This window comes from Eublepharis macularius, chromosome 3, assembly GCF_028583425.1.
Source record: "Eublepharis macularius isolate TG4126 chromosome 3, MPM_Emac_v1.0, whole genome shotgun sequence".
Lineage (NCBI taxonomy): Eukaryota > Metazoa > Chordata > Lepidosauria > Squamata > Eublepharidae > Eublepharis > Eublepharis macularius.
The window spans coordinates 185,370,644-185,395,190 of NC_072792.1; the positions used below are offsets into that span (position 1 = coordinate 185,370,644).

A 24,547-nucleotide genomic window follows, 5' to 3' on the forward strand; every position below is an offset into this window, starting at 1 on the left:
GCAATTGGCACCCTCCTAGTACTAGTCTTTCTCTTTGGGCTGGTGAGGCAGCCAGAGGTAATATGCATGCGTGTGTGTGTGTGTGTGTTGAATGGGAGGAGTTTTTCTGGATGTGATGGTCTTGGGGGATCCCTGACACGGCACAGCCCAGCCCAGCCTCACCTGTCTTCTCCACTCACAGGTGAGAACCAATGTTCCCTCGTGGTGTGACCGCATCCTCTGGAAGTCACACCCAGAGACCCACATCAATTGCAACTCCTATGGTGAGTTGTGTGCTGCAGTGTGACATGTAGATGTGCTTGTGGCTGCAAGTGGAAGGATTTGGAATCTGATCCAGGATGCGTTGCTTGGGGAAGATGAAGTCGTGGCTTCTGTCTATTTGCGTGTCCCTCTCTCTTTTCCCCTCTCCCTGTTTTGGGGCCACATGGGAGCAGGCCCCGTGCCAGGTTTTCTGGCGCCTGAGGCCGGGGGCAGCTTCAGCGCTGTTGCTGCCCCTGCTGCACCTGGCCCGCAGCTGCTGCATCCAGCCGGGAGCGCGTGCTGGTGGCGGTGGCAGCAGCACCACAGGGCAGCTGAATGGGAGGGCTGGGAGGCTGCAGCAGCTGCGGGCCAGGCGCAGCAGGTGGCCGGAGCGGCACACAGGTGGCTTCCCAGCCCTCAAGCGCTGCCGCTGCCAGCTCCACAGCACATGCCCCCCCTCCCAGCGCCCCCTCCGGTGCCTCAGCGCTCGAGGCGGCTGCCAGACCTGCCTCTATGGACGCGCCAGCCCTGCGTGGGAGAGAATAGCGGGACTTGCCAGGACGCCAGTTGTCCACATCCTTCTCACCGCCTCGCCCATCTGAACTGACCGGCCAGTAAAACGACTGCTGGACAGAGATCCCGGCTTGCCCTGGCCCTAGAATCTCTTCCTTGTTCTCTTTCAGGGTGCACGGATGATATTGTGAGCAGTGACCACTCCCCGGTCTTCGCAGCATTCGAAGTTGGAGTGACATCCCAGTTTGTTTCCAAGAAAGGTACCAGGATGGAGGGGGCAGAATGTCTGCGTTGGTGCTTGTGTGTGTGCGAGAGAGAAAGAGAGTCTGAAGGATATTGGGGCCCACCTTAGCGTACTCTCTCCTGGCCACCTTAGATGGTGGTCTCCCCCACTGCCTTGCAATCTTCCTTGGGATGCAGACCTTTTATAGTCCGGGGCGGGGGGCATAACCATAAACAGACGCTGGGTCCGCATCCCCATGGACGATCAGCAGCTGGAGACAGCACACCAATTCTCCTGGGAGACTTTTTAAAATCTATACATTTTATTTGAAAAAAGAATAAACAATACATAAAGAAATGAAAACAAAAAATACATCAAAATTCTTAAACTACATAATATCTCTCCTCTCCACCCCCATACTTAAAATATTTTACATTCAACGTCATTATGTTCAGCATATTATGTTACTAATTTAACTATTTAACTTAGCAATTAGTCTATTTTACTATTCGTTACTCTTAGTTTACAGCTACATAATCAAAAAATGTTTTCAATTTTTTCTGAAATTTTTGGATTGGTCTGTTACATACATAAGAAGTTAATTTTGCCATTGACGCATAAGCATATGATTTATTCATCTAATCTATCATATCTGGACAGGATACTGCCTTCCATTTTGTTGCATATGCTAGTCTCACCGCTGCCGCCATATATTTAAAAAGTTCACTTTGTTCTTTTATTTACTTGGTAAATAAAATTTACTTGATAAAATATTTAATAACATTTTCTTAGAATCCAGCAGAAAACGGAACTTCAGTATCTTTTGCATCTCATAATGTATTTTTATCCAGTATCTTCTTGTCCTCTTACACGTCCACCACATATGATAGCTTCTTGGGAGGCTTTAGCTACACGCCTGATATTCACCCCCAGCTCAGCTGTGCTTGTAGAAGGCCCAGGTTCACAGCCAAGAGGGAGGTGCCCCTTCAACCTTCCATTTATTTATTTATTTATTATTTCATATTTATATCCCACTCTCAGGGCAGCTAACATTTAAAAACAGTTTAAAACATTACATCTGTATAAATATTAAAACACCATTTAAACAGCGGCAGCATCAGGAAGACTTTTAATATTTTGCATGCATACTGTGGTGGACAGTTTTTTATTGGGGGGGGGTTAAATTTACTTTCCCCCCCAGGCCGGCGGAGGCCCAACCTTAGCCATGAGCCTGGCGGAACAACTCTGTCTTTCAGGCCCGGCGGAAAGGCAATAAATCCCGCCCAGGCCGTGGTCTCAGTAGCCAGAGCATTCCACCAGGTAGGAGCCAGGACCGAGAAAGCCCTGGCTCTTGTCATGGCCAGGCGGGCCTCCTTGGGACCAGGGGCCACTAATAGCTGTTTTTCTCCCAATCAGAGAGTCCTCCGGGGAATATATGGGGAGAGACAGTCCTGCAGGTACGCTGGCCCCAGTCCACATAGGGCCTTATAGGTCAATACCAGAACCTTGAATCTGATCCAGTACTCCATTGAATGGCAGCTTCTAACTTGTCCTTTTAACAGCCCCCTGCTGAGGGCTGCATCTGCAACGTCCCACCATCCTTTGTAGACCGTTTTGGCTCCTTCCCAGTTCCTTTATCCACCGCCTCTTTTCTGGCTTTCCTCTAGCAGATGCAAAGATGCATCTTGTGGGTCTTGAGCCCCCGTCTGGAAATAGCTTCAGGGCTTCTCGCTTCACCTTCCTTCACTTTGGTCCTCTGGGAAGGTTGGCTGATCCATTAGGATGGAGAGCACAAAACGCCACCTGCATTGTGGGAAAGAGAGGGGCTTGCTCCATGGCAGGGCGAAGAGTAGAGATGGGCACAAACCGAAATACAAACCAAAGTTTGTCACGAACTGAGCCTTGGGGGGGGGGGGGGGAGGATGTGAACTGGCGGTTTGTAAGGAGCTCATTTTCTGACGAACCACGATGAACCACTATGATTTTAGAGCAGTTTGGTTCGTTCTTCAATCAATCAGTTTCCTAGGCAACAGGGGTAGGAAGGGGAGGAGCTTTCTGCAGCCCTTCTGCTGCACTGGAAGTGACAAACTACGATCCAAACAAATCAGTTAGTGAACCGGGCAATTTCATGCCAGTTTGTGGTTCGTGAAACGCAACGAACCACAAACTGCAACGAAAAAACATTTTTCCAGTTCATGCCCATCTCTAGTGAATAGACCTAACCAGGCGGGGCAGGTGGATCTTGGAGAGAAGTATGCAGATATTGTGTGTGAAAATCCTTGAGACTGCATTGCACAAGAACAGTTGGGGGCCACCAAACACTGCGCGTGCTTCCTTTCTGAAGTTTTCACACTTCCTTTCTAGCCCTGAACATTTTGATGATAGGAAGGAAGGTGCATGCGGGGCAGTGTCAAGTGAGAAAGGGGGCGGGAGAACACTCTCGAGGCCTGGCCCGTGCATCTGCTCTCCTTCCCTGCCCCTAGGTCTCTCGAAATCCTCAGACCAAGCGTACATCGAATTCGAGAGCGTCGAGGCCATTGTGAAGACAGCAAGCAGGACCAAATTCTTCATCGAGTTCTACTCCACGTGCCTAGAAGGTGGGAAAGGGAAGGACTCTTTCTCTTAATGCTCACTTTGGAATGTCATGCTGGAGTTTGTGCGTAAGGTTAAGAGGGGGCTCCTTGGCCAGTGTCGCTGCAGTGGAATAGTTATCTCTGGGAGACCCAAATATGCAGAAGAAAATTGGCCAGTTCGTCGGCATGTTGAATAACAAGGGCAGCTTTCCTGCTGAAAACGTAGGTCCCAAATCTTCGCTGCATTCGGCAGAAATACCATTGGCGAAACTTCCCAGATGGGGCTGTCATAGCAAGCGGTGGCTACGTCCTTCGTGGCTCCGTGAGTCTCTTCATTTGCCCTCCAGGCAGCCATGCACACTCACACAACGCATGCAGTTTGCAACTATCACTCGTTAAAGATTTATCGTTTCAAGTGGGTAGCCATGTTGGCCTGAAGTCGAAGAGCAAGATCCGGATCCAGTAGCACCTTAAAGATCAACTAGATTTCCAGGGTAGAAGCTTTCAAGGCAGCTCTGACTCTCAAGAGCTCATACCTTAGAATCTAGTAAAGAGTCTAGAAATCTAGTCAAGAAATCTAGTCAAGAGAAATCTAGTAAAGAGATGCATCTGAGGAAGAGACCTGTGACTCTCGAAAGCTTATGCTACAATAAAGTTGGTTAGTCTTAAAGGTGCTACTGGACTCTACTATTTTGCAACTACAGACTAACACGGCTAACTCCTCTGGATCTTAGCATCTAGTTGGTCTTTAAGGTGCTGTTGGGCCCTGAACTTGCTCTTCTAAAGATTTATATTACACTGGATGGTGTATATATGCCCAAGTGTGGCAAGCTGTTTTTTCTGGCTCTGCGTGTTCCTGGGTACCACTTAGAATTGTAGAACACGGGTTTAGGATCTGGTCTTCAATCCCTGAGAAGTTAAGGGTTTGTTAGACTGGTAATAGACTGGTAAGAGCTGGATCCGGCCATCTGCTCGCACAAGGGTTGTAGATCTTCCCCTCTTCTCTGCAACCCCCGGCTGTCCCTCCCAACCCAGGACTCGCATGGAGTAATAACTACCAAGTCAGCAGTCTGCAGTGAGGAAGAGGAGTGGGGCAACATGGATTTCTCCTCCTCTGTGCACACCCCGGTGTTTGGCCTTGGCTCATGCGGAGAAGGGCCTTGATGACTCAGTGGCGGAACCACTTCTAGGCAGGGTTTTGTTCCCGGGGCCTCCCGTTCAAGGATTTTAGCCGGCTGGGAGAGGCCTTTCTCTGTATGGGACCCTGGAGAGCCCCATAAATCAGTAGAGATGGAGGGAGGGAGGCCGGCCACAGGTCTAACCCTGTGTCAGAAACTTCATGAGCTCGTCTGCTCTCACACAGTTCTGTTGTCCAAGTTTGTAGCCCTTTTGCTCTTTCCCCAGAATTTAAAAAGAGTTTTGAGAATGATTCTCAGAGCAGTGACAACGTCAACTTCCTGAAGGTGCAGTGGTCGTCCCGGCAGCTGCCCACGGTAAGAAGAGCTCTTTGCGTCTCTCCCCCTGGCCTGAAGATGCAGGAGTGTGCAAGTTTTGCAGCAGTGCTGAAGTCTCTGAACCAATCTTCAAACGTATTTATTGAAAAGCGTTTCTCCTTTGCTCCTAAACCAGATAGTTGCCAAGGGCGGCTGACTAACAGATCAGAAATATAGGAGACAAATCACAGGAAGTGCCCTAAGTCAGGATCCAGACATTAAAATCCAGCAAAAATCCCTCAAGCCTTTTTCAAGCAGCAGTCGAAAGAACAATGTCATAAATGCAGTGCAACAATATTAAAAGAGCAAACTGCGTGAAGTCTAACATTTAAGCAGGTTACACAATTTTTCCTTCATTAATTTATACTCTACTTTTCTCAATGGCACTCAAGGTGGTTTACAGAACTTGAAAAAAAATGCAATAAAGGGAAGCATAATACATACAGCCAGGGCTTTTTTTCAGCCGGAACGCCATTCTGCAACGTTCTGGCGCCTCTTAAAAATAACCATGTGACTGGTGGGTATTCGGGCCCGAAATGGCCAGGATCAGGCCACTGCTGGGCGGGGGAGGGCTCCCCTGCGCTACAGCGGCCCATTCCCGTGCGATTTGGGCCTCATTTGGGCCGTTTTGGGCCTGACTCAGCCCAGTTTGGGCTCAAAATGGCCAGGATTGGGCTGCTTCCAGGCAGGGGAGTGCTCTCCCGTGCGGCACCGGCACATTCCATGCTGATTTGGGCCTGAATCAGGCTCATGGTGGAGTGTGGGGGCGCTCCCAGGGTGGCCGCAGCCTGCATGATGATGTCACTTCCCAGAAGTGATGTCATTGTGCAGTCTTGGGAGTGTGCGCATGCATGGTACCCAGTGAGTTCCATCACCTCTTCCTACCCCCCCCCCCAAAAGCCCTGCATATAGCAAACTAGTTTTTGTAAAACTAGGTTACAAAATAAGAGAGCAATGAAATAAAAAAAGAACAATGTATCGAGTAAACAATACAAAAGAGAAAAAAACTGTCTAAAAAAAGTCAGAGGAAAGCAGGCCAGTAGATACTTCTGCCAGAGGAGCAACAAAAGTCTGGTGACAAAAATAAGTGTTATGTTACCCAGTGGCTGAAAGCTCTTAACCAAGCACAGTGTTTTTTGTATCTCTTAAAGTGCAATCCTAGGCAGAGTTACTCTAGTCTAAATCCATTGGATTTCAATGGACTTAGGCTGGAGTAACTCTGTTTACTATTGCATTGTTAGAGCCAGTTTGGGGATCAGGCAGCAGTAACGTTGCTTCCAGCCATTAACCACAGCAGAGAGATCAATAACGAGGTTAATAAAAGGGAGAAGTTTAACATCAGAATAACAGAACTATTACCCTTAGCCATTGCAATGCTTAGAATATCCCTGATTTACATTCCTATTAGATGGTGCCCCCCCCCAACAAGGAAACAGATATTGTTGGTTAACTGGTTGGTCTTAATGTCTAGAGACCAAAGAGGCTGTAACAGAATAATTATTTGCATCTCATTAAGGCTTGCAACTGTTTAAATTAAAGATTGTATCTTATATTCTGAGCAGCGTTCAGACCTTGAGATGAGACCTGAAAACAGCTTTCACTCCTTTTAGAGAAACTGTCAGTGCAAAATAATTTATGGAGTTCTTCTTGCAGAACTCTCCCCACGAAGACACAAAGACTCCTCTTAAGAGCTGAATGATTTATTTTATTAAAATAAGCTCTAGTCTTTTTAATAAAGCAAGATACCAAAACATAAATGCTTATTCAGATAAAACCTACAAAGATGGAACAGATAAAGGCAACAAGAATGACGTCTCCTAACATTTCTCAATTAAATCTATGTTTAAATCAATCAGCGTTACTATGAAATGTATTCAAGTTCCCATAAAGTAAGTTTCTCAACTAGATCTTCATGAGATTTCTTTCAGCTAAAATCCTGATCTACTGTCTGGGTAGCACTTTAATATGTTATTCAGAAATCTTAAGATCTGTTTCATGTGCTGGCATAGATGAATTATGATTGGTTTGAGATTTAATTAATCATATTTTCAATCATGTGACATTCTACCTAGCCAAAGAGTGACACTATTTTGAGATAAGAGAGATAAATCAGTAAAGATGACCGGAGAAGTTAAGTGAGCAGCTCAGCATCGGTCCGTTCTAAGAATTAGAGAACATTTATCTGCTACCGTCCACTATTTTGAATTGGCTGTCAAAGATGAAAGAGCACCTGTGTAGTTATACAACATGCTAGAAAAAAACTAGTCAAGTTCATACAGAGTTCACTAGAATACATGTGTATCCCTAAGGAAAGGCCAAGGCGCTGCCACCTTGTCACGGTCTGATAAGAGACTTCCTCAAAATAGTCCCTTCCTGAAATTCTGCCAAGAGTGTCAGCAGAAAAGGTTGTCCTTAGGGCTGTGAAGTGGGCTGCCTCTTCTAGGGGGTTGCTGTCCGTAGATACACAATTGTTTGCTGGCGAGCTCTTTGGCACCCAGGCTGTGTGAATGTGCTGAGGGCGTAGGTTAAAACCGTGCAGAACCAAAAGGACTGCTTGAGGCCCAGGAGGGTATAACGTGCAAATGTATTGTCAGGGATGACTCAGCTGCTGACAGGTTTTTAATTTGGGCACAGGATTGTGCATATAGTCCTGGTCGCCGTCGCCTCTTCCACAGCGTATCTAGAGGTGGCAGTTAATTCTCGGGGGTCAACCCCTAATTAAGCCCAATGGCTCTGCTCTTCTTTCTCCAGCTCTGCTTCTGTGAGGTTTCTTTGGCAACATGACCACAAACCGGAGAGCCAGTTCGGTGTAGTGGTTAAGAGCGTGGGACTCTAATCTGGAGAGCCGGGTTTGATTCCCCCCTCCTCCACTTGAAGCCAGCTGGGTGACCTTAAGTCGGTCGCAGCTCTCTCGGAGCTCTCTCAGCCCCACCCACCTCACAGGATGATTATTGTTGTGGGGATAATAATAACACACTTTGTAAACCGCTCTAAGTGGGTGTTAAGTCATCCTGAAGGGCAGTGTATAAATCGAATGTTGTTGTTGTTGTTGTTGTTGTTATTTCTTGGTCACGGCCCTACTGAGTGCCTCTTCTTTGGTTCCGTACCTGCAGCTCAAGCCGATCCTCTCAGACATCGAGTACCTGCAAGACCAGCACATCCTCTTGACGGTCAAATCTTTGGATGGCTACGAATCCTACGGTAAGCTGTTAAGATGCTGGAAGCCAGTGACAGGCATCGATTTCTGCCAAGCCCCCCCTTGAGAGCAGATGACGGGAAATTATACTTTGGGGCCTTATCTGACCCCCAGGCTGCTGAACAACAGGTCAAGAGTCCTGATGGACAGCAGTATCAGCTAGCAGGCTAGGCCGGTGATCGTGAAAAATTGTTAGATGGTTCAAGGGTCATTCAGAGTGGGAGGGGGCCACATCGGGGTCTCCATCTGCTTTGGAGGGTCCGACTTGGACGCCAGGTCTTCTGATTTCCAGCTTTGAGTCATGACTCCACTTTCAAGCATCCTTCAACACCCTGAAAACACTCATTGTTTCCACCCGCCAGTGAACATTGCCGCGTGCAGAGAACAGGCTCCAAAGAATCCCTGTGGTTCTTTGCAGGGGGGGGGCGTGCTTTTGACGCCAAGGTAGCTGACGCAGCGTCATTTTCTAGGCAACGGGAGCAACCAAACTGAGACGCTTGTTTCCTGCCTGTTTTCCCAAAGAACCCAAAGCTGCATATTAATCTTCAGCAGTTTTTAAAAAGATGCTTTTTCTGTTGTTGGCCCGGAACAGGAGCCCGTTTGTTCAGCAGGACGAATATGTCACTTTGTTATTTGCTGCAGTGACCCAGAAGGCCCAACGCAAACAAGTGCCAATTAGTTTTTGTGTTTTGTTTTAGGGATTACCCATACACATTTTAATGTAAGCCTTGACTTCGGGGTGCTGTTCTTTGGATTTCTGCATCGAAATGAAATTTATTTATTTATTTTATTTATTCAATTTATATACCGCCCATCCCCAGGGGCTCTATCCTCAACCTGCTGGGGTTTGGGGGTTTTTTTTACTGTGCTTTTAAGGTGTACCTTTGGCTGTAAGATTTATGCCAACAAATAAACCTAAACTTGACCAGAACCTTGCAAAGGAGGCAAAGGTGACCAAGCAGACTTGCCCCGGACTCTCCGTGGCTGCGCAGGGTTGCAAAAGTGGCTCCACGCAGGCTCTCTTTCCTCCACAGGCGAGTGTGTCATCGCCCTCAAGTCCATGATCGGCAGCACGGCACAGCACTTCCTCACTTACCTGTCCCATCGCGGGGAGGAGACTGGCAACATCCGGGGGTCCATGAAGGTCCGAGTCCCAGCTGAGCGGATGGGCACCCGCGAGCGTCTCTATGGTGAGGGCAAGAAGCAAGGGAGCTGCCTGCCTGTGTTTGGAATGGGATGAAGGGAGCAACGGGTGTGGAAACAAAGTCCTGCATAGCTGTGGGAGGGTCCACAGTCTGCGACTAGGTTGCAGAAACACCTCCCCTGTGCTGAAGTTTGGGTTTCCTCAGCAGAGAAGGTGGAAAATAGTACCGTGTTTCGTCCAAGGTCGGCAGCTTTTCTAGACAGGCGCAGGGAGGCAGCAGCTGGTTCCGATGTCCCAGGCAGGGAGTGGAGCAGCGTTGCCTAGTTTGTGCCAGTTGTTTCTCCAGGGGTGCAGGACTCTGAGCCGCCTGTCTCCCCTTTTCCTCAGAATGGATCAGCATCGACAAGGATGAAACCGGAGCTGCCAAAGGGAAGCTGCCACCACCAGCACCACGGACCAACCCGGACCACTCCAAGTAAGACGCTTGGGTGGGGAAATCAGAGACAAAAACAGACCTTTGTGACCCACCCAGTGCCCTTGTGTAGTCCCATGTGGGTCCTGTGTGTATGCAGGTCATGAGATGACCACTGGGTGAACAGTGGTTACAGGTAAACGCTCACACCTGTTCTTTATACATCAGCTCCTCCTTTTTCCGTTTGCATTGAGGTTTATACTTGAAAGACTTGTGGTGCAGTTCACACCAAGCTTTGACCCCCTTCCCTCATAAGTTTTCCCTGCATGATTTTCGGTCACATATCTATTGACAACGCTTTAGGTGTTGGTCTGCAGTAGAACAGTATTACCTTAAATGCCAACAAGGTTTTCAGGGTATACGCTTTTGAGAGTCACAGCTCCCTTCATCAGATACCTGAGCTTTGATTCTTGAAATCTCATACTCTGAAAATCTTGCTGGTATTTAGGGAGCTGCTGGAGTCTGGCCTTGCTGTTCTTTCCAACAAAGGGAGCAGTTCATGAAAGCTCGTATTGAAATTAATGTTGCTAGTCTTTAAGGTGCTACTTTTGTTTTATTTGGGTACATGCAAGCCTACTGTCCAGCCTTTTCTTTCCCAGGGCCAGAGATGGGCACGAACCGAAATACGAATCAAAATTCATCACAAACCAGTTGGTTCGTGGTTTCGTGAACCAGTGGTTCGTCAGAGCCCATTTCTGACGAACTGTCACGAACTTTAGACCGGTTTGTTTGGTTCGTTTTTTGGTTCGTCACTTCAGACAGCCTGGCACCAATCCATCCATTTTCTAGACAATGGGGAGTGGGCTTTCTGCAGACCTTCTGCTGACCCGGAAATGCCGTTTTGCTGACCCAGAAGTGACATTTTCATGAACCAAACGAACCGGTTCGCAAACCAGGGCAGGTTCGTGAAAGTTCATGGTTCATTCGGATCGTGAGACACAATGAACCACGAACTGCATGGTTCATTTTTTCCCCCAGTCCGTGCCTATCTCTACCCAGGGCAGTTGGAGGCGATTGCTGTCAGGACACGTCTTTCTTGTGCTTGGCTGCAACTGGCTTGGGCAGCGCTAGGCCTTTGCACTCCTGGCCTCATTTGAGGACACTTCTGGTGCCAGCAGTCAAGCTTTTCCATTCGTGCTCATGTAATTTGGACTTCTGCCGTCCGATGAGACGTTCCATGCTTTAGAACATCCTTACCCTACTTTCCTTGCAAGGGTCAGAGAAAGGCGCTCTCTCCCTCAGTCTCCGGTTCCAGGGATGAACTGTTTTTATGATTGAGAAGGGCTGGATCCCACCCACCCCCTCCCCAAGCCTGCTTCTCAGTTCCCTGTTCTTCCCTTTCGCTAGATCTTTTGGGAAAAAGCATTCCTGTGGAGAAGCGGCAGAGAAGGCCTCCTGCCCCACTGGGAAGCTCTTTGAGGATCTAGAGAAGCCTGGGGCTTTGACAGCTGCCCGCCCACCGGCTCCGCACCGTGGCACCTCCAAGGAGGAGGCTGCCCAGACCAGGTGAGTGACACTTCGTCCCCTGATATCATGGCTGAGTGTCAGGACTGCCTTCTCCCATGTGAACAAACCCGCCCACTCAGTCATCTTTGGAGGCCTTGCTTTGGGTAACTCCAGCATATAAGGCTAGACGGATGGCAACCCAAGAAAAGGGCCTTCTTAGTCATGGCACCGAAACTTTGGAACTCCTTCTCCAGGGAAATTCACCTCCCTCTGTCCTTGTCTATAACCGACAGGTGAAGTCTTTTTGGTTTTGTTTGGCACACCCCCAGTAAACGCCCTCCTCCATGGTTGTATGGGTGTTTGGATATTTATGGGTTTTTTTTCTGAATCATATAAATATTTTAAATGCGTTTTTAACGTTTTGAATGTTTCAATGATCTCTCCCTTGGGGACCCTATTTGGGTGGGAAAGGCAGCAGAGAAATGTTTTCAATAAATAAATAAATAAGTAAAGGTGGGTTGTGGGGCAGGGCCCTTGAATTTGGGGCAAGAGACCAGCTCACGCCTTCTGGAGCCTTCCAAGACCTCTGCTCAAGGGGCCTGCCACGAGCAGTCGGGCGCCACGACCCTGGGCTGTTTGGGTGCAAGTTTTGTGTTTTATCTGCACCTGTGTGTGTGCAGCAGATAGCGTTTGCATCGCCTGCTGCTGGCTGGCTGGAGAAATACTGGCAGCGGCGCTTGCATGTGTCCTTATTTTATTTATTTATGTCTTTTATAGTCCGCCTTTCTCACAGACACTCAAGGCGGATTACACAGTGTGAGATTAGTACAGTCAGTATCCAGGACAATTTTATAAACAATGCCATAGAGTAAATAAATACAAGTTTACAAAGACATAGCATTAGCAGGAATCCAATACAGAGTTGAAGAAATGCTGAAACAGAACATCAGCAATTCTAGGGCTGACATTAGACCACATGAAGCACAGGTAGCACATAGGAGCACATATTTAAGACAACAGGTAGTACATAAGGCAACATAGAGCTGAAGTCTATGGTCATTAGCAAAGCACCTGAGAATCCCTCCCGACAATACAAAAGCCTTTTTGAATAATTCAGTTTTGCATCGTTTGCGGAAAGCCAGGAGCATGGGGGGCTCTCCTGACCTCCTCAGGCAGGTCGTTCCACAGGGCAGGGGCCACCACAGAGAAAGCCCGTGTACGGGCTGCTGTTGATTTCGCCCATGTGCAGGGTGGCACGGAGAGCCAGGTTGAATGTAGCATAGGCCAACCCAAAGCGACCTGTCTGTGACAGTTTATCAGCTGTCACTTGTGGAGTTGTCAGACAGCTCAGGCGGTCCCCTTTCTGTCCCTCCCAGGTCCAAGCAAGACACCACCCTGGACCCGGAGGGGGGCCCTCTGAAGAACAGCTTCAATAACCCAGCCTATTATGTGCTGGAGGGGGTCCCTCACCAACTGTTGGTGTCCGAACTGCCCCAGGTGAGCCTGGCCAAGCCTGCAGCCCCCAGGAACAAAGTCCAGATAACGGTTCCCATACAGCCAGAGCATCGGCGCCCGCAGCAGCCCCCCTCCCGGGCCGAGGAGAGCTCCGAAGAGGAGGAGACGGGCGTCCTCAACCTGCCACCTCCAGACTTCCCACCTCCGCCACTGCCAAAGTCACTGGAGTTTGACGTGTCCGACAGTTCATTGTACACTTCCGTGGGGGGCCGAGGAGAGGAGCCGGGGGCCACCAAAGCCCGGACCTCCGTTGCCTTCAGCGAGCCCCTGGAGGCCAAACCCCCCAAACTGCACCCCCGGCCCACCCCACCTCTAGGGCCAAGCTTCCTGATGGAGCCCCCCAGCGCACCGCAAGCCCCCAGCAGCCTCCTGGATGATCGTTCCTGCTCGGTCCTCCAGATGGCCAAGACGCTCAGCGAGGTGGACTACCCCGGTGGGAGCGGGGCTGGCCTGGGGCGGGAGCAGCCAGGCCGCCCCCCCGCGCACCCCCTGGCCAAAGGGAGGCTGGATTTTCCACACCGATGCCTGCACCCCGACTACAGCCGTCCCATCGCCTTCCCGCCCCGCTCCATCCGCGAGAGCATTGAAGAAGATTTGGCAGAAGAGGTAGGCACTGGAGAAGAGGGTCTCAACAGTGGGGGAACGTAAGTGAGCGGGGGAGCCTCCTCGGCCCCCCCGATTCGAGCTTTGCCAAGGGCAGAGGCATGAGTGGTGTATGTGGTCAGGATGGTCTGCTTTTGTGTGTGTGTGTGTGTGTGTGTGTGTGTGTTGTGTGCCGTCGCCTCCGACCTTTGGCGACCCTATGAAGGAAAGAGATGCTTTAGGCTGATCCTGCACTGGGCAGGGGGTTGGACTAGATGGTCTGTATGGCCCCTTCCGACTCTGTGATTCTATGAAAGACCTCCAAAACGTCCCATCATTAACAGACTTGCTCAGATCCTGCAAATTGGAGGATGTGGTTTCTTTTACTGAGTCCAGCCATCTCGTTTTAGGTCATACTGCCTTCCACTTTTCCTAGCATTATTGACTTTTCCAGAGAATCGTGTCTTCTCATGATGTGACCAAAGTACGATAGCCTCAGTTTTGTCATGTTAGCTTCTAAGAAGAATTCAGGCTTGATTTGATCTAGTAGCCACTTATTTGTCTTTTTGGCTGTCTGTGGTATCCGCAAAACTCTCCTCCAGCACCACATTTCAAATGAAACAATTTTCTTCCAGTCAGCCTTCATTACTGTCCAACTTTCACATCTATACATAGCAATGGGGAATACCATAGTTTGGATTACCTTGATGTTGGTTCCCAGAGAGACATCTTTATCTTTAGGAATCTTATCTAGCTCCCACACAGCTGCACTTCCAACTCTCAATCTTCTTCTGATTTCTTCATTGCAGTCACCGTTTTGGTTGATGATTGAGCCAAGGAATAGAAAATCTTGAACAATTTCAATTTCCTCATTGTCAACTTAAAAATTGTGTAATTCCTCAGTAGTCATTACTTTTGTCTTCTTGATGTTCAGTTGTAATCCTGCTTTGGTGCTTTCCCCTTTAACCTTCATCAGTAGTCGTTTCAGGTCTTCGCTATTTTCTGCTAGTAATGTGATGTCATCTGCATACCTCAGACTGTTAATGTTCCTCCCACCAATTTTCACTCCTCCCTCTTCTAGATCTAATCCATCTTTCCTTATGACATACTCTGCATAGAGGTTGAACAGGTATGGAGATAATATGCATCCTTGTCTGACACCCTTGCCCATTGGAAACCATTCTGTTTCCCCGTACTCTGTCCTGACAGTAGCCTCTTGTCCGGAGTACAGGTTACTCTTCAATACAATCAAATGTTGTGGCACCCCCATTTCCTTTAACACTCTCCATAGCTTTTTTTAAAAAGCAAATATCAACGGAGCGGGGAGACTGGATTGGGCCACAGCCCAAGCGAAGGATTTAACCCCTTCCCAGGCCATCTGACCGTTTGGATGGGGTGGGGTCCTCCCCATCTTTTGTTCGACGGGCAACAGCATCATTTCTGCGTGGCTGGGGAGTCCTCCGAGCAGGGAGAGACACCCCTTGTTTGTGGGTGGCTGGCTGGCTGGTTTTGCACCTGTCAGATTCCTAACAGGGCCTCGTCAAGTTAAGAGCAAAGAAATCAGCGCAGCTTAAATGCATCAACAGTCCAAGTATAGGAGAATTTGTTTTTACCCCTTTATGGTGTTTCTCCTCTATTTTTCAACAGAAGTGCTGGAGGCAGCTTCTGTGCTTACCCTCTTAATACCTGCCTAGGGTTACTTCCCCTGGGCTGTAGCCCTTTGATGCTCACCTGCCAGGATCAAGACCTCCAGTTCTTTCTGCAGAGCCTGTGGGGATAGTAAAGAGTCTAACCAACTTTATTGTGGCATAAGCTTTCGAGAACCACAGCTCTCTTCGTCAGATGCATCAATGCATCTGACGAAGAGAGCTGTGATTCTTGAAAACCTATGCTACAATAAAGTTGGTTAGTCTTAAAGGGGCTACTGCACTCTTTACTATTTTGCAGCTACAGACTAACACGGCTAACTCCTCTGGATCTATGAATTTGAGAATAGTGACACAGTTGCTTGCAGGGGCGGGGTAGCCTGGATGCTTCCTGCCCACCGTCTGACCTGCACCAGTTCCTTGGTAGGTGCAGGAATGGTGCTCAGCTGGTTCTGTGTCCCAGGCAGGATGGCTGCCTTCCTGCTGCCTCCTTTCAGGAGAGCTGTATGATCGAGTCATGCATGGCCTTGGAGAGGTATTTCTGGTGCTCTGGGCAAAGGGAGTTCTAAACCCAGGGGTCTTTCCCCAAGAACGCCTCTGTGCATAACCGTACTGCTTGCATTTGGTGCACAGGGCACTCTTCACTCCCCAAGCCCCATGCAAAAATATGAAAACAGATCTTGTGACTTGTCTGGCTCTATGGACAAAAAACAAAGAGAAGGGCTCCCCCGGACAAACCTGCAAAGGAAGGAAGGCCACTGCCCACCAGGGGGTAACAACTATAACAATTTAAACACAATTCAGAAGTGTCAATCTGAAAACTTCTTCAAGTGCTGAAAGTGCGCTATTATGTAAATACATAATAATACACACCATTTGGTCATTGAAGTGGTTTGGCAAAAAGATGTTCTGATGGTCTTGATAATGTTGAGCCTTTGAGAAAGTGGGTATCACGAAACGGGATTAATAATGCTGGCAAACGCCTGTTAGGCTCCATCTTGACAGTCTCTTCTTCAAGATTCTGTACAGGTAGTTCCTTTGGAAGAAGTCAGACATCACGTCTTTTCCTATATGGACCTATAAAGAAAGACGATACAATTACAACATATTTATGGACCAGAAAAGTTGTTACTTACTTGCAAAATCTATTTCTAGCATTTGATTATGTATAGGAACTAGTATTTATTGCATAAGCTGTTTGGACTTAAAATATATATGGTGTGTCTATTGAAAATTGGTGTTCAGTGTCAAGCTACTTTTTGAACTCTTCCTAGAAATCTTACTGTTACATATTGTATACATAAAATTGTATTCATTGGTTGTTGTGGATTTTCCGGGCTGTATAGCCGTGGTCTTGGCATTGTAGTTCCTGACGTTTCTCCAGCAGCTGTGGCTGGCATCTTCAGAGGTGTAGCACCAAAAGACAAGAGATCTCTCAGTGTCACAGTCTGGAGAAGATGTTGGCAGGTAATTTATGTCTACTCAGGAAGGTAGGGTTGGGCTGAGTCATCCTGTCAGAGTTTCCCAGGGTGTGGAATGCTAATGGAGGGAGGCTTCCACACCCTGGGAAACTCTTACAGGATGAGTCAGCCCAACCCTACCTTCCTGAGTAGACATAAATTACCTGCCAACTTCTTTTCCACACTGTGACACTGAGAGATCTCTGTCTTTTGGTGCTACACCTCTGAAGATGCCAGCCACAGCTGCTGGCAAAATATCAGGAACTACAGTGCCAAAACTACGGCTATACAGCCCGGAAAATCCACAACAACCATCGTTCTCTGGCCGTGAAAGCCTTCGACAATACATTGTATTCATTGTTTACATAATAGAGCACTTTCAGCACGTTAAAAAGTTTTCAGATTGACACTTCTGAATTGTGTTTAAATTGTTATAGTTGTTACCTCCCGGTGGGCTGTGGCCTTCCTCCCTTTGTGGCTCTGTGGACAGCCAATATTCTTGGACTTCTGCTCCCACCAGTGCAGCAGCCCTCCTGGTTTCGGTCCGTCATTTCTCGGCTTTTCCCCTAAGCTGTCCCCCTAACTGTATTTATGTAATTTGAAATGTTGTACTCGGCCCTGAGCCCGCCTGGCAGGGAGGGCGGACTAAAAATCTAAAAATAATGGTAAGCCATATAATCAGGATGTGTGTTCTAGAAAACCTGCAGGGGTTTTACCTGCTCTTCCGAAGGTCATGTGAATGGGCCTGATTCTTCCCATCTGTATTGTGCTAAGAACAAAACGGGTTGTGTGGCGCTACCCCCGAGTACTTGCGTCTAATGCTGTCCTCCTCTGCAGACCTTGGGCCAGGATGGGCACTGCAGCTCCAGGCAGAGTGAGTCCAGTGTGGGGGAATGGTTGCGGGCTATCGGCATGGAGAGATATGAGGAGGGCCTGATCCACAACGGCTGGGACGACCTGGAGTTTCTCAGGTGAGCCTCGGGTTCAGCTGGCTTGCTTGGACTAATTGGCAGATCAACAGCCGGACTTCAGTAGCAGATAGTTTCAGCCCTGTTGGTCTGCAGTAGGTGAACAAGGTTCGGGTCCAGTAGCACCTCAAAGACCAACAAAGAGTTTCCAGTGTTTTAAGCTTTTGAAAGTCAGGTTCCCTTGGTATCTGATGAAGGGCGTTCGGACTCTCAGAAGCTTATACCCTGGAAAGCTTGTTGGCCTTTACGGTGCGACTGGATTTGAAGCTGTATAAGCTCTAGCCAGGGTTTAGCCATGCCTGGTTCCCTGCTCTGCTGAATGCCGGTTGGACAGATATACGCAGAGGTCTTAGCCATTTGGGGCCACCAGGGGGCGTGCTGTTCCCATAATGCAACATCTTGACTGGTGGACTGGAGGAACTTCTCTGGCAGGGGCGTTTCCCCCATTATGGGAAACGGTCCTCCAGCACAAAGCTGACCGTTTCCTAGGCTCTGGGCCAGGCGGGCGGATTTCTGATCTGCCCGTTCTCCACTGACCAAAGGCCCATCCGGAGGAGCAGCAGCTGACGAGGCGACGGACAAATGGGGTTTACTTTACATGAAGCCAGAAGCAGGGGGGGCGGCCTGTTCTCTTCTGGCTTTGACAGCCCCCTTCTAGTGCTGAATCCACCCTCTTTTCCCATCTTCCTTCATTTGTGCTGCTTGGCAACATTTTGTGCTTCCTTTTGGTATTCGCTCCTCCTTGTGAAATGATTTTAGATTGAAAGCCTGCAGATGTGACATTTGCTATTTTTAATTTAATTTCTATATGGGACCTTTAAAAAAATTGTTATCCAGAATGGGGTGGGTGGGTGGGTGGGTGGGTGAAGCTGCTCTTTTGACAGAATCCCATCGGAAGGATGCCGCATGGCTTGCGGGCATTTGCAGTGGGCCGCGATATTACAGGCTCCTCCTCTTGCCCTGCTAAGGGCCACCTGGCTCCGCCCCCTTCCCCACCAGGTTCCACTCCTGAGCTCCTCGGTTTTTCCTCCAGGGTCTTGAGGGGAGGGGGCTGCAGCCCTGGGAGAGATCTTCTTGCTCCCTTCCCTGTTCTCCCCCCCCCTTTTGTGCCACCACTGGAGGAGAGTAATCCATGCATGGTTAACTCCTAGCCTCTCCTGCTTCGGATCGTGGCCTCTCAGTTGGGCTGTGCTGGTGCTGCGATACTACCAGTCGAGATTCTACCCATTGAAACAGCAGTGTCAGTTGTATCTCGTAATTGCCATTTGGGGGCATGAACCCTTGCCCTGCACAAAATGGCTGCCATGCTCCCCCCCCCCCATGCTAGCAGAAGGTCCTGTGAAAGCCGCTTTTGGCTATTAAAGAGGTGATTTTCTCTGAGACGTCTCTTATGGGAGAGTGCCAGGGCAGCCTGGGGGCCAGGACAGTATCAATAATAATAATGATGATGATGATGATGATGATGATGATGATGATAGATTTATATACTGCCCTTCACAACAACTTAACACCCACTCAGAGCAATTTACAAAGTGTGTTGTTATTATCCCCACAATAACAATCTCCCTGTGAGGTGGGTGGGGCTGAGAGAGCTCCAAAGAGCTGTGACTAGCCCAAGGTCACCCAGCTGGCTTCAAGTGGAGGAGTGGGGAATCAAACCCGGCTCTCCAGATTCGAGTCCTGCTGCTCTTAACTACTACACCAAACTGGCTCCCAGGTGTTGAATCTTTTATATTTTTTGCTCCTTGCAGTGACATCACTGAAGAGGACCTGGAGGAAGCTGGCGTGATGGACCCCCTCCACAAACGCCTCCTGCTGGAGAACCTGAGGATCAGGAAGTAGCTGCGCCCCCTGTGCTGTCTCTGGGACCTTCGTGCCACTACTAGGGTTGCACCCCCTTCCTTGTGGCTTTTAGCGTCCCTTCCCCACTCCCACAAGTGCGATATAAGGACAGCTGCCACAATTGTGACGCACCCAGGAGTGCCTCTCCCCCTGGCGGGGAGGAATAGCAGCCGAGCCTCCTGCAAGCGACGGTGCCGAGGGGTGGCACCGAGCTCTGGGTGCCAAGAAGACACTTCCATACGCAGCGAGGTTGCAGAAGGTGCGGTGTGGATACTTGACTGTCCTCCCCTCTCACACACACACATACACAAACACACCAGTTTCCTGGCAGAGTTGGGCCCCAGGCAAAAGGGCAAGCAAGCCCGAGTGGTCCAGGCAGGGGCCACTCCCGAGTAGTCCCGGCTGAGCATTTCAGAGCAGCATCCCCACCCCCACCCCGCTGCTAGTTAAGTTATTCTTATTTATTGCAACAAGAGAAGGATTCTTTGCTTCCGGCCATTTCAAAGAGCTCCTCTTTCCTTTCCTGCTCATCGGCATTCCCAGGATGTGCCCCCTGTGTCCCTGTGTCCCTGGCCAGGGCTTCCCTTCGAGGCCTTGCCTTCTGCGGGTAGATCGAGGCCAGCTCCGTCCAACGCACAGGCAGCCCTCTCCTGGGCTAAAGGAACAGAGTGCCTCTTGCAGCACTCTTGGAGAGAGCTAAGTGGGGTGTGCATCACCCCCCCCCCAACCAAAAGGTGGGGTTTAAGGCTGGTTGGAAGCCCAGCCTCCTTCCAAGGACACCCCCCTCCCCCTTGAGCTGGAGCTCTTTTTGCACTAAGTACTAAGGAGCAAAGGACATTCCGGACCCCTTTGGCCTCCAAGAGAGGAGCTGTGGGAATTGAATCCCCCCCCCCATGTGACACACGCTGTGCCTTGCCTCTTAGAGATCTTTGCCTTGCCGGTGTGAAAGCTCGCAACACAGGCACGTTACTAGTTCCTGCCAAGGGCTTCTCGTTACTTTGTTTCTGCTGCGGCCCTCAGGAAGGGGGACCCCCCCAGGTGGCAATAACTTTTTCTTCTGTGCCTTTTGCTTTAAAGCCTCCAGCCTTAATCACAGCCCCCACCCCCCTCAACAACAACACCTTGACACCCCATCAATGACAATCTCCAGAATATGCTCAGGTAGCCGCAAGGGTGTGGATGTGGCTGACCAAAATCAAACAAGACGGGTCGGGCGGAAGGCTTTCCGGTTGCAAAGAGTTTCCAGTTCATTTAATTTTAGGTGTCAGGACAGGTGAGCGAGGGGCACGTTTCCCCCCCCCCCCCCGCCTTTCCAGCACGGGCATCTATCTCACAGAAAGCCCTGCCATGAGAAGACCCCTTTGTCCTACAGAGCAGTCAGTCACCGAAAATGGGGATAAGCCAAAGGCTGGGCATAGGTGAGCTTGCACCCCCACCCCCCCACCCCCAGTTTCTCAAGTGGGAGGCGGGCAGAGCTGCACGAGGTGCCTGTTGTGATCGGATCACAAAACAGAGTTCAGCCACTGTTCTCTTCCCATCCAAGCTGGCCCTCCCAGCATGCATTGGTGGGGAGAGGGTAGAGTCCTGCGCTTGCCGTTCTTGGCAACCCTTCCTTGGCGTCTCTGTGGACTTGCCCCATTTACAGGGAGCTCCAAACCTCTGTTTAGCGTGCCGTTGGTGGGAGGAAAGTCGCAGAAGGTTCGCTTTGCAAATCCTGCCCTCTGAACTGTGCGCCTGCAGGGAAAATTGCAGAGGCCCAGGACCTGTCCCTAGCAGGGGAGGATTCGGGAAGCGGGCCTGGACTGCAGACTCCCTCGGGCTCTGCTCGCTCCTTTCCCTAGCATATTGTCACTGAGTGCCTTAGTTTATAATATGATGGATTGGGGTGTGAGGTCACAGTCCCTGTGGCTCTTGAATTCGGAGGAAACGTTGCGGGAGGCATCTGTGGCCTTTTTGCACCATAAGTTGGAGCTAGTCTCTGGAACTGAAATGAAGGATTCTCCCCCTCCTCTTTTCCCTCCTGCAAGACTGCCGTGATCAGGTGGGGGGGGGGTTGCTGTCTCTCTGTCATGCCCCCCCCATCTCTTCTTTGAGTTTGGTGTAACCCTTACTAAATTGTTCTTCTGTGCTTGTATTTTTTGTGTATGGGCATGTGTGTTTTTTTAAAAAAAATGTTTAATTTAATTGTTCTTTGAAATTCTCTGTTAATGCTTAAAATTTCACAGAGTGGGGAAGGAATTGCAAGGCCTCCCCCCCTCCGCAAATATGTTCACATTTCATGTCTTAGTTTACCACATCTTGATCCAATAAAAGGGCTTGTTTGCATTTAAAAAAAAATCACGCTTTTTATCATCGTTTTGTGTAGCAGCGGACCCAGTCCCAGGAGTCCCAGATCTCTGCCCCTTGCTAGAGCCAGCCAGGAGCTGGTTTGGTCTGGTACAAAGAGGAGCCACTGATTTGGCCTCAGGGCCACATCTGGTCTCCAAGAACTCCCAGTTGGACTCCAGTTCACCACCGTTCCAGGGGTGGCCGTTGAGAGCTCTGATAAACTAGAGGGGGCTCAGATGTGGCCGCCTTTCCCACTCAGTTACTCGCAATGCACCCTGAGCGCTTTTGACACTTTCTAAGCATCAACCTGCTGGCCAAGCAGTTGAACTGCCTCAGGGTCGGAGGCGAAGCTCCCATGAGCTGGGTGAGTTCCTCTGTCTGTAATTTGCCCACCTCTGAGTTAAACTCTAGTGTTTACATAGGGGAGTCCTGGGTTCGAATCTTCACTTGGTGGGTGAGTTAACTGGATGTCCTCAGACAGTCCTACGTTCTCTTACTCTAATCTGCCTCACTGAGAAAAAAGTTTCCTTTTCCCATAATGTGTTTTCCCCGCATCCCTTTAAGCTTCATTTCAGTTGTCACAACCAGAGACCAAGCGGCAAAGACTTAGAACAATTTCCTCCGCGTGCAGCCACCTCGCTTCCCCATAACCTGCTCTGAATGTCCCCTGTACCTCTTGGGCCCACCTTGATCGAGATTCTGTGAATTAGGCCTCTCGGTCTTGCTCAGTCTTGCCATAATATACGCGCCTTCTTCAATAAATTAAGTTTATTTGGATTAACATATTTTGCAAGTGAGTTCAATAAATTACAGAACTGCTTTTTTAAAAAAACAAGCAAAAACAAAAAGTGAACAGTCATTCAGCATCCCAAGAGAGGGGACCCTACGGACTATCAAGTGGGGTGGGGAGTGGGGGGGTGGTATTTGATTACTGCAGCAGTCTTGGCCCCAAGAGTCTCCTTTTGGGACTGAAGATGGCGCTGAAGTGGAGGCTCAGGCGGCCCATGTTAAAGCACGATGCTGCTGCCTCAAAGCTCTTTTTCTGGGCTCTAGCTCCGTAATGTACCGTGGCCAGATCGGGTTGCATGTCCTCATGCGCACAGTCCCTCTGTTTTTGTGTGAGCCAATTTATCCCTGACGCAAGCAGGCATCTGTTGGTCTTTCTATTGGGCCGCCGTTTTCTGAACCTTTATCTGGTTGTCATTACCCATACAAATGCCACAGCACCACCACCAACTAGTAGCCGTTGAATGCAATGTGGGAGAGGTGTAGGGTGTGTGTGGTAGGGGGTGGGCGCCAGACCAGGAATTGCCTTCCAAGCGTTGTATTTCTGGGGCAAACAGGCTATTCAACTGCCCCAGAGGGCCCTTGGCAGTTAGGAGCAAGCGGGACCAAGTGGCGCACTCAGCTACTTGATGCTGCAGCAAGCCTTGCGCCTCAGTGGGCACTCTAGATGGACAGATGGGTGGTCAGCCTGAGAAATGCCACCTTTGGGAAGGGAGCGAGAACCAAAACCGTCTGTGAGTAGCAAGTGGGTCAAGACGAAGGTGGGGTTGCTGGACTGAGAAGAAGGGGAAAGGCCCAGACTTTTTCACCTGATCACAGGAAAGGTCATCTTAAGCTGTCCCAGGACATATCCAGGCCTTCAAGTCCCTCCTCTTGCAGCTGACGTGGTGGCAAAGGGAGGGAAGGAGGCCCTGCTTCTAGCATCCCCTTGCCCGTTAGCCGGCACTGCCTGTACATCTTGACACAACTCTTGTAATGGGACCAGCATACCTTCGGGCCGCCTCTCACCCTATATACCCTGGAGGGCACTTCACTCAGTAGGGAAACAGCTACTGGAGATCCCCGGCCCCAAGGAGATACGCCTTGCCTCGACCAGGGCCCAGGCCTTTTCGTCCCTGGCCTCAACTTGGTGGAATTCTCTGTCCGAGACAACTCAGACCCAGTGGGATCTTCTAGCGTTCCGCTGGGCCTGTAAAGCAGAGATGTTCCGCCAGGCTTTTGGTGATTGAGGCGGGCGGGCCTCCTGTTGGCCTCCTACCAAGGGGAGGGGATCCACACACCCCGTTTTTTTCGTTCATCGTTGTGCACCGGCCTCCGTGGACTCGGTGGTTATGCAGGACTGTGAAATCCGCTCTGTCTTGAATTTTGCTGTCAGTTTTAATTGTTTTCGCTGTATTTCTATTTATTGTGTATTGTATTTTAATTGGGTTGTGATCCGCTCTGAGCCTGCATTGTGGGGAGAGCGGACTGTAAGTCCAATTAATAAATAAATATAATGTTGGGACCACCTGAAGTCTGCAGGAGAGGGTGGGCTCACAGAAGCTGTGCAGGCAGAAGGCTGTCCCGGGTTCTTAGTCGCCCGTTCAGAGTCCAAAGATGTCTCGCTACTACAGGCTGGAGCAGGCCGTCTTTGGTTGAGCTCCCAATAAGGTGAGTTTGGGTGGAGGCTCTGCATAAGTTTGCATGCGTAGACCTTCACAAAGGGAGGGACGGGGGGAGCCACTCCCCACAAGCCCCTTCCCACCATTCACTTGCTTCTTAAGCAGGAAATTAACTACCCCCGAGTGATGCCCCCCCCATCAATTTTACCTTCTGTGGGGCTAGTATGGACTCTCATTCATTCACAGCCGCCCTTGCTTTTCTGAAACGATGTGCTGCGCCCAGCTAGAGAGTGTCACCTTAAAGAGTAAACATTTATTTCTCTTGCATCTGAGGAAGGGAGCTGTGACACACATGAGCTCATAGAGAAATAAACGCCAGTCTTTAATTTATTATATTTATATTCCGCCCTCCCCGCTTTCGCAGGCTCAGGGCGGATCGCAGGCTCAGGGCATACCACTGGAGTTTTATTTTGCTGCAGTAAGCTAACACAAGCTACTCCGTGCCTGTCTGAGAGTTTC

General features: G+C 49.6%; 1 protein-coding gene across 1 annotated transcript in view; it reads left to right on the forward strand.

Moving 5' to 3' along the window:
* Nucleotides 1-21,650, forward strand: part of INPPL1 (inositol polyphosphate phosphatase like 1) — an 86,038-nt gene extending 64,388 nt beyond the window's left edge. The window contains exons 18-28 of the mRNA XM_054973590.1: nucleotides 182-263; nucleotides 924-1,013; nucleotides 3,460-3,573; nucleotides 4,954-5,042; nucleotides 8,156-8,243; nucleotides 9,273-9,428; nucleotides 9,770-9,857; nucleotides 11,202-11,360; nucleotides 12,677-13,421; nucleotides 17,341-17,474; nucleotides 19,223-21,650. Of these exons, the coding sequence (XP_054829565.1) occupies nucleotides 182-263; nucleotides 924-1,013; nucleotides 3,460-3,573; nucleotides 4,954-5,042; nucleotides 8,156-8,243; nucleotides 9,273-9,428; nucleotides 9,770-9,857; nucleotides 11,202-11,360; nucleotides 12,677-13,421; nucleotides 17,341-17,474; nucleotides 19,223-19,313 (1,836 nt within the window). The 3' untranslated portion in view covers nucleotides 19,314-21,650. The remainder of the gene's footprint in view (nucleotides 1-181; nucleotides 264-923; nucleotides 1,014-3,459; nucleotides 3,574-4,953; nucleotides 5,043-8,155; nucleotides 8,244-9,272; nucleotides 9,429-9,769; nucleotides 9,858-11,201; nucleotides 11,361-12,676; nucleotides 13,422-17,340; nucleotides 17,475-19,222) is intronic.
* The last annotated feature ends 2,897 nt before the right edge of the window (nucleotides 21,651-24,547 follow it).